This window comes from Mizuhopecten yessoensis, unplaced genomic scaffold (assembly GCF_002113885.1).
Source record: "Mizuhopecten yessoensis strain PY_sf001 unplaced genomic scaffold, ASM211388v2 scaffold2249, whole genome shotgun sequence".
Classification (NCBI taxonomy): Eukaryota; Metazoa; Mollusca; class Bivalvia; order Pectinida; family Pectinidae; genus Mizuhopecten; species Mizuhopecten yessoensis.
This window is the reverse complement of record NW_018404452.1, coordinates 735,402-745,809: the sequence shown is the minus strand read 5'-3', so window position 1 is coordinate 745,809 and position 10,408 is coordinate 735,402. Positions and strand designations below refer to the sequence as shown.

At 39.0% G+C, this 10,408-nt stretch overlaps 1 protein-coding gene across 1 annotated transcript in view; it reads right to left on the bottom strand.

The window, feature by feature from the left end:
• Nucleotides 1-220: 220 nt before the first annotated feature.
• Nucleotides 221-10,408, bottom strand: part of LOC110445354 (calcium-binding protein LPS1-beta-like) — a 26,706-nt gene continuing 16,518 nt past the window's right edge. The window contains exons 4-7 of the mRNA XM_021489915.1: nucleotides 9,768-9,849; nucleotides 8,839-9,012; nucleotides 2,131-2,216; nucleotides 221-1,122 (exon numbers count right to left, since the gene is read on the bottom strand). Coding sequence (XP_021345590.1) covers nucleotides 936-1,122; nucleotides 2,131-2,216; nucleotides 8,839-9,012; nucleotides 9,768-9,849 — 529 coding nt within the window. The 3' untranslated portion in view covers nucleotides 221-935. The remainder of the gene's footprint in view (nucleotides 1,123-2,130; nucleotides 2,217-8,838; nucleotides 9,013-9,767; nucleotides 9,850-10,408) is intronic.

Sequence of the window (10,408 nt, the reverse complement as noted above, 5' to 3'; positions counted from 1 at the left end):
TTTTTTTCTTTTCCTTTTATTATCAAAACAAAACTTTCAAGTAATTCATTTTCAATTCAGTTGATAAACAAATCAGAAATGTTAGTTTAAAAACCATAAACATAATTCATAAAGTGTATGTCGGTTAATTATGGAATTTTTTGCAGATTTAATTTCTATCTAGTTCAGTTGGACAACTAGCAGTTTCGGAAAACGCTTCCATTAAAGGTTTTGATTGGCATTTTAGGGCCTGAATAAACGCAACTACAATGTTAATTTTATATTATAATTAGATTATACAAATCCTATCAAAATAATATTTGGCGAAGAGACATAAATAAAAAGAAATGTCAAATAACAATGATTGGATGTACAAGTGACTTCATATATGACGTCATTACCTGTGAAAATGTCATCAGGCATTCTCAGTCATCTTGAAATGCATGTCTAATGTTATGACTACTTTGAATAATATGATCAATTATAAAATGTACGTGTATTAGAATGCTTATATAAAAATGCAAAATGTGAAAATATAAGTTGAAGTAGTGCTAGTTAGTGATATGAACTTGGGAAGCGAAATGAGAAAACAGCTGCAAATCTAAATCATCAATCGGGACCTGTTGGACATTTTCAAATACTCGTTTAACTTACGGAAAGTGCCGACCGTTCCCGATTGCTGCAGTATACAGCAGCTTTACAGCAGCCGTGAATAATGGACAAATATTTCACGTCATTAACAAATTCATTCTAATGCTCTATGTTCTCTGTTACTTGTATTTACATATGTAGCAACGATTTATAGCGAATGTAACAAGTCTGCTATTGAATTTGTATTTTTGAATGCAATAAAATTTCCTGTAAAATTAACAGTCACATTTGTCACATTGGAATTACAGAGGAACTGGGATAAAGTTAGTTATATAGTAGACATTACTCATAAGATCACGGTTGTTTTACACCATGGCCATAAACTCGTCTAGGCTGATGATTCCGTCGTCGTTCGTATCAACTTTGGCAAACATTTTGTCGATATCGGCGTCACTACACCCACGGCTTTTCACCAGCTGTCGGACCTCGTCCTTACTGATACTTCCGCTGTGGTCTTTGTCAATGTCATCAAACGCTTTCCGGAATTCTGCCCTGTAACAATATCAATACCTTCAGCAAGATTCATCAGTTAGGAAATATGTATTATCAAAGTTTTACTTTATACACAATGTACGTATTAAACGTGTCGCAACGTTTCAAGACCGACTGGTCCCTTAGTCACGGTCTTGAAAGTTGCAACAGAGACCAGTCGGTCTTCAAACGTTGCGGCGCATGGACGTTCTACCTTCTTGCCACTGTCGATCATCGAGTCTAAACCTGCTACATTATTCTTTTTCCTCTAAAGTCTCCGCCCTTGAAGACAACATTAATATATGTATAAGCCTTGTTCAGGTATCCGCTTTTGCCCAACCGGGAACCATCGGCACTTTCCGTAAACGACAAAATACTCGTTAACGGAAGGTGCTGACGATTCCCGATTGTCCGCTTGCCAAGAGCAAACAGCTTGTCACATGGAATCATTTGTAATAGGATGAGACGAAATCCAACTTCCCTGAACAGGGTTTGAACCCAAGACATATAACTCTGAGACGCTCTCCTAATTGAGTAACCTGGTAACTGGCGATTTACAGACAGTTTTTAATGAGTTCTACTACATCTACAAGATAAAACACCTTCATCCAAGATGCTAAAATAGTGACTGTATACCGGGACACTTTCGCCCAGCCAAACCGTTTCGCCCTTCGCCCCTTACACGACCGTCTACATAAGCAAAATCTATAGAATATAATCAAACATATCTTATCAAATGATGCATTACACTGTATTGCAGAGTGATACCAACATGTATTAAGACACTAGTTGTGAGTCAAACTGACAAAGAAAGATGTTCAGCTGTAGACTTATCCATCCCGTAGTCTGTCTGTAAAAATAAATTATATAGACAACAAAAACATATGTTGCACCATGTAATAAAGTGTAAATCTCTTGCGCCAGAATAAATTGTAAATCTAGATCATACTGAGTCTGGGTCTTGAAGTCAGTCTGATCTTCATGGATTTCCAATGTATTGGAAATAACATGAAGGACACTAGTACTTGCCTTCTGGGTTTCTTCAACATTTCTCCTAAGAACTCATCCAAGGTGACTTTGCCGTCTCCGTTTTTGTCCAGACAGCAGAACATATCCTGAAACCACATCAAAGTCACAATAAGTGTTGTGCTTTTCTATGAAAGCATAAACAGTTGCTGACCGTTTAACCTAGAAAATGTGACATAAACCGCGGCCTGTACCGATATCAAATCACTGTCACCTTGACCTTTAGGGTACACCTGTATACCTATAACGTCAGTGTAACCTTGACCTTGACAGTAACATTATACAACACATCTGTGCATGCAATAAGCCAAAGTGACCTTGACCTTGACGGTAACAACATATCACCCATATACATCTATTAAGTCAATGCAAAATTGACCTTGATTTAACGTGATTTAACACCTGTACATCAATAAAAAAGAAATAACATTTAAATTGGTGTTTTGAAATGTGTGTGAAAAGCAACATGCCTTACGTCTTATATACATATGGATAATTCGGCACAAATGTTTTGAAGGTTCATACAATACAGTCCGGAAAAGCATTGTAATTATTTGACCTTTGACCAATTTGCTGTGATCTGTGTTTGGTGGTCGATGCATATTCTTGTTCATTAATTACGGTCCTGACATCTGAACACTTGGTGTGACATGGTATTGTGGTAACTTGTGTAGGATAAACAGTCTTGACCAACAGAAATGTAAAATGGTTGATTAGACATTCTAGGAGCATTGCATTAATTTGGCCATTGACCCCTCGATTCATCTTGACGTTATGGGCACAGACCTGTGTGTGGTACGCAACTGACCCTATTTCATAATACTCCTAATTGCAACAAATCATTTTGTCATAAAACTCCAATATATAAAATTCCATCAAGTACATTTGACAGCCTTAAGAGTTATGGTTCGGACGACACCAGAACGAATCGTCCGGAAGAATAGCTTTGCCCGACTGTATTGCCTGACTATATTGCCCGACTATATTGCCTGATAACACTCTAAAATAGCTTGATGACAAACCTTCTTTACTTGGTGACACACTAGCATTGCCTGATGTCACACAAACATCGCTGGCGACACACTAGCGTTGCCTGGTAACAAACCAGTGTTTCCTGGTGACACTATCGATGCCTGGTTACCCACTTGCGTTGCGTGGTGACACGCTTATTTCGCTTGGCTACACACTTGCGCTGCCTATCGACAAACTATCGTTGCCTGGCTTCACACTAGCGTTGCCTATCGTTTCCTGGCTACACGCTAGTGTTGCCCATCTATAAACTAGCGTTGCCTATCGACAAATTATCGTTGCCTGGCTACACGCTAGCGTTGCCTATCGACAAATTATCGTTGCCTGGCTACACGCTGGCGTTGCCCCACGACAAACTATCGTTGCCTGGCTACACGCTAGCATTACCTATCGACAAGCTATCGTTTCCTGGCTACACGCTAGCGTTGCATGATTCCACACTGATATTGCATGGTGACTTACAATCGTTACCTTGTGACAAAACAAGCAATGTTTGGAGACGCACTAGCTTAGGATGGTGTTAGCGTTGCCTGCTGACTTACTTGCAATACGTGTGATACAGGCGGATATAGCTTGGTTCAAAACTAAAATACATTTTAACAATCTCAACATGCGCGTGCAATGTAAAATTGTAAGTTTTTCTTTTAAAATTTTCTTCATATTTAAGTTTGTAGTCAGGACGACGAAATTGAACCATCCATGTACCCAGTACACACACTGACTTGCCCTCGTTGAGGAGCAAATTCCATCAATGCCTAATCAAGACCTAAAATACGACTGCGGAGGTTCAAGGACTGCGAGACATCAGAACCGATTCAAAATTCGATCAGAAACAATAACAAAGCAGTTATAACAGCAGGAGCGCAAGGAATAGAAGCATTTAACGTATCAATCCCTCCCAACAGGGATTAACCGAAGCTAAGTAACGCATGCGTACTTAACCCCCTCCGTATTAAAGCCATTCTGGTCTCTTTGGAGTATAACAGCCCTGACGCCAGACTTTTCGGGATTTATCATACCCGGCTCGACTGAGGAAACTCAAATAAGGGGAGATATAAGAGGTGTTTAAAACAACAAACAATATATACGATAAGTGTGCAACGGATGTGTGAAGATGTGGAAAGATCAATTACAAAGACAGGGAATAAGAGGACATCCAATGAACGAATTCCCTCAACATTCTAGAGTACATACATGTATTCGCAAGAATATAGAACAATCTTCCGGAAAATGTGGTATTAGCACCGACTGTATAAACACTTTTAAAAACAGGCTGGAAGAGCATTGGGAAAACTAGGAACTCCTATATAATTATAGATCTGAGATACGTTAATGATCCAAGCAACGTCACATTCATCTATTATTAAATATTTCACTGTCATGATTTTGAGTCCAGTGAAGAGGATATTTATAGATTGATTGGTTTGGTGTTGGTTTTATTTTGTTTAACGTCCTATTAACAGCTAATGTCATTTAAGGACGTGCCTCCTTTTGTGTTGTGTATGCGTTTATGTGTGTATATGTATGTGTGCCGAAGACAGGGTATGTTGGGGTACTTGTCTCCTTGTGATAGTATTATCTGATGCCGACTTTATAGTGCTATCTCACTGAAATACCATGCCGAAGGCACCCTGCACACCATTCCGCCCGGTCACATTATACTGACAACGGGTGAACTAGTTGCCATTACCCTAAATGCTGAACGTTCAGCAGGGAATGATAACTACCATTTTTAAGGACGTTGGTATGTCCCACATTACTCACTTCTTACGATACACATGCATTTGGTAACAGCAGGTGTATTCTTTTTCACGTTCCCAAATCTGCAGGGGTTTGACAGATAGATATCCCACACCAGACATATATCTGTCAGAATGCTTGTACAAAGGATTAAGGTCGCCTTCTAGCTTCGAGCTAGAGGGAATTTCCCTTTAGCTCAGTGGTAGAGCGTTCGACTAGGAACCTGGAGATCGTGGGTTTGATCCCCGGTGGAAGCACACTATTCTCTTTCCTGTTACACAATGTATTCTACGCCCCTCACCCAACAACCTTTGTTGTTATACATTGAAAGCTCCATAATTGTCTTGTACACCGTGAACTCTTTCTACTGGCCATGGACTGCTGCCGATACAGCGGACATAAACAGAGCGTATGCGTATATCATTATCTATACCAGTTGACAGCTATACCTTCCTCACACACATTAATGTTCAAATTTGGAGAATATATTAAAATTTGATTTTCAAAAGGAAACAACTTTTTATTGGTAGTTGTAAATTAGAGATGTGAAAAGAGATTTATCTGTCTCACTAACCGCCATTAAAATTCCACGTCGCTATAATTTGCAACATCCAGGTGTACTCCGCTTATACTAATGAAATTATTCAGAGCTCACAGGTAACAAACATGTATACATGTATCTATGTCGTAAGGGATTTTTTTAAACTATTTCAAACACTGAAAAAGACACGGAATACTATACATAACATTGTTATATATTTTTTCATCAAATTAAATATCAAACTCCGTCGCATTAAATTGTCTCGTGTGTCAGTGATGCCAGATTAGCTTTGCTACTTTGAAAGACCTTCTGTAGGTATACAATGATAAATTAGCGTCCTACAGCTAAAATGACGCTCCTTGTATTAAAACCGATACCCTTTGTACCGATATCGTCGCTTCTTATAATGAAATCGACGTTCATTGTACTGAAATCGACGCCCCTTGTACTGAAATCTATACCCATGTAGTGAAATTGACGTTCCTTGCACTGACATTCAAGCGCTTTGTACTGAAATCGAAGACTGTTGTACTGAAACGGACGCTCCTTGTACTGAAATCAACTCCCTTTCTACTGAAAGCAACGCCTCCTGTACTGAAATCAACGACCCATGTACTGAAATCAACGCCCTTTGTACGTACTGAAATCAACGTCCCCTGTACTGAAATCAACTCTCCACTCCTTGTACTGAAATCAACGTCCCATGTACTGAAATCAACGTCCCATGTAGTGAAATCAACGTTCCCTGTACTGAAATCAACTCTCCACTCCTTGTGCTGAAATCAACGTCCCCTGTACTGAAATCAACTCTCCACTCCTTGTACTGAACTCGACACACATTTCATTATTTCGAAGCCCCCTATACAGAAACTTACGCTTCCTACACACGGGGGTAATCCCGAAATTTGCTATTTAGCTTACGTCAGAGTAATACTCGCTTTTTGGATTACGTCAGAGCAAAAAGTTAGTTTTGCGCCAAATACGGCTTACGGCAGCGAAAAAATCACCTACGATTGGAAGAGTGTTGCGGAAAAATACAAGATTACGTAAGTGTAATGATGTGATTTAAGCAACAAAGTTGAAACAATAAATAACACAAAAGCCTTTTGATTGTATAGATTCTATCACATGCACGTGTCATAGTAGATTTAATACTTCAATTATGAATATTTTGACGTAATACACAAACCTACGTGTGTTTGATAGGAAGATGAATAATGTGGGGGTAATCAGCATGTCTGTCCGTCTGTCCCTAGAAAAAGTTTGTCCAGACAACTCCTTCTAAAGTAATGGACCAAATTCAACAAAACTTTCCAGATATGATTACTATCACCTGCATTTGTGCATCCAGCAATTCTCTTTTCACTCTGACCCTTTTTGACGAAGTTATGGCCCTTTGTTGAACAAATCCTGAAACTTTTTGTCCGGACAACTCCTTCTAAAGTTATGGATCGATTTCAACGAAACTTTCCAGATATGATAACTACCACCTGAAGTTGTGCATCCAGGTTTTCTTTTTTCATCCTGACCCTTTTATACAAAGTTATGTCCCTTTGTTGAAAAATCCTTGTCCGGACAACTCCTCCAAAAGCACGGGGCAAATTTCAACGAAATTTTTCAGATATGGTAACTACCACCTGAAGTTGTGCATCCAGACATTATTTTGTTATTTTCAGCATTTTTTTAGGGAGTAATGATCTTTTGTTGAAAAATCTTTGTTCGGACAACTTCTCCAAAACTACTGGGACAATTTCAATGAAAGTTTTAATATAAGATAACTACAATCAGCTGTGGTGCATCCATGTATTATTTGTTCAATCTGACCCCCTTTTTTACGGAGTAATGGCCCTTTGTTGAAAAATATTTGTCCAGACAACTCCTCCAAAACTATGGGGGCAATTTCAACAGTAATTTTCAGATATGATAACTACCCATTGCTGGTGTGCATCCAGGTATTTTTTTCCAACCCATTTTTATGGAGGTATGGCCCTTTCTTGAAAAATTCTTGTCCTGACAACTTTCTCCTAATCTACTCGGCCAATTTCAAAGTTTAGAGATATGGTAACTGCCCCCTGATGTTGTGCATTCAAGTAGTACTTTTTCATTCCGACCCTTTTAAAAGGAGTTACGGCCCTTTGTTGAAAAAAAACCTTCGTCTATCTCCTAACCTACTGGTCCAATTTCAATGAAAGTTTACAGATATGGTAATTACCCCCTGATGTCGTGCATCAGGGTGGTATATATTTTTTTTACTTCTGTGTGTATGCTGAAGATGTATTGTGTTATGTTTGTTGTGTGACCGTGCTTCCAACAGTATCATTTATAGTGCCACCTCTCTTGAATGCTACAGCACAGATACAGCAACATCCACCCCTGCCAATTTATACTCCACCTGGGTTGTTAGAGTTGTGTGGCCAGGAGAAACACAGTTGAATAAGGACAATAACCATAAAACAGGCTATTACAAGTGTTAGGAATCATTTTTAATTACGTAATGGATGATTGGTGTGTGACCCATATCATATAGATTAAGTTTGATAACATTCCGACAAAAAAATACCTTTTTAAAATGAACGTGTTGTTCCTATGATAATATATTGGGATATGTATCGCAATATATTCATTCTGTGTTGCAATACACCGTACTCCACTCTAGGCGCATTGTGCCACCCCTAATACTCAGAATTTGCCAAAGAAAATGACAGTACTACGTTACATGTATGCATACATAATCCCTTCGTGTGCGACCGATCTGTATAATACTTGTATAGTGTGTTCGGGACTGTGGGTGTATTGATACAGTTACATTATAGTAACATAGACTCAGGTTTATAATGTTGTGTGTGATGACTCGAGAGGCATGACTGACCACATATGGAATGTTGGTAAACGTTCATCGAAAGTAGACCGGGCTAGGACTCTGTAGGATTTCAACTGAACTTGATATGGCTGGCTAAACAAACATATATATGAAAGTCTAATTTGCATTGTACACCTTTACAAAATATAAGTGTGTAATTTATTTACATCGCGTGTACTATATTGTGATGGTAATACTATAGTGTTGTGTGTCGGGGCATATTGGCAATGTTACATTTGATAGAATTTCACACTTTTAAGGGGAATATACAATTAACCCATTCACCCCTAAAGTCACATTTGAATCGTACCAAAGACTGGCCAAGTCCAGTTTAAATATGTAGGGGGTAGCTAGGGGTGAATTAGATAAAACATCCTTCGCTCTGGCAAAAAAAAGCATCTGAAATAAAATTCCTTCACAAAGCTACCGAACGCGTTGAGAAATACTAGTTAACTATCATTGACGAAGTTGCCGAGCTTGTTAAACACCGCATTATAACTTCTAAAAAATATGCAGGGGAGTGTGAGTTTCTAATACTTACCACCAAATCCCTGTCGGAAATATCTTGGCCAAACTCAATGATGACCATTCTCTTAAGCTCCCCCGGCGTTACTTCCCCATCGTTGTTCTTGTCGGCCTTCCGGAACACGCCTGTAAACTTCGCTTTATCCTCCTGTGCCATCGTTCGTACGTATACAGACAGCACCACAAACAGCTAAAGAATCGACACACGAGTTGGTTTTACCTTCCTCTGCGTGAGATAAACACTCGGACAATTTCACTGGTCTGTCGTTACTTGCAGAAGTATGTCTGTGATATGTGTCCCGCAGCTTATGAATGGGGAGAGTAGTAAGTTAGAGTGACGCAAACTTGACACGCCCACTCGTCAACCTTGGTTTGGCTCCAGGTTAAAACCGGTTACCGTGGCTACGGTTCAGCCACGGTACATATTATTGTCTGTAACTTCGTGACAGTTGGTGAAACTAACCTACACACAGACTTATGATCTATTGTCACTTACTTCATGTGTGTATGTCTGTCACGCTGTGCCACGTCATAACACAGGTAAACATGACGGTAAACCACTCGTTAGGGTGTTTCCTTGTCTATGGACTTTAGCAAGTCTACTATGAGTTGAAAGAGCCTAAGACTTAGATCAATAAGGAGACATACAAGTAAATATCATAAAGATTGATAACCAGTCTACTGACACTGAAACTAATGACGATTAGGGTGTCTGATCTCAGGGGCCCGACACATGACTATATAATGATGATAAGGGTGTCTGATCTCAGGGGCCCCGACACGTGACTATATAATGACGATTAGGGTTTCTGATCTCAGGGGCCCGACACATGACTATATCATGACGATTAGGGTGTCTAATCTCAGGGGCCCGACGCATGACTATATAATAACATAGTCGTATATATCTTTTTTTTACTCATAAAGAGCTTGTCCGGATCTTACAAGAAAACTCCACCCTCCCTCCCGCCTGTCCAAGCCCTGCGCCTTTGATGAGGAGTGATTCTGTCCATTATGTGATAGAACGCTAGAATCAGAAGTCAATTATGTGATAAAACTCTAGAATCAGAAGTCCATTATGTGATAGAACTCTAGAATCAGAAGTCTATTATGTGATAGAACTCTAGAATCAGAAGTCCATTATGTAATAGAACTCTAGAATCAGAAGTCTATTATGTCATAGAAATCTAGAATCAGAAGTCCATTTTGTGATAGAACTCTAGAATCAGAAGTCCATTATGTGATAGAACTCTAGAATCAAAAGTCTATTATGTGATAGACCTCTAGAATCAGAAGTCCATTATGTGATAGAACTCTAGAATTAGAAGTCCATTATGTGATAGAACTCTAGAATCAGAAGTCCATTATGTAATACAACTTTAGAATCAGAAGTCCATTATGTGATAGAACTTTAGAATCAGAAGTCCATTATGTGATAGAACTCTAGAATCAGAAGTCCATTATGTGATAGAACTCTAGAATCAGTAGTCTATTATGTGATAGAACTCTAGAATCAGAAGTCCATTATGGGATAGAACTCTAGAATCAGAAGTCCATTATGTGATAGAACTCTAGAATCAGAAGTC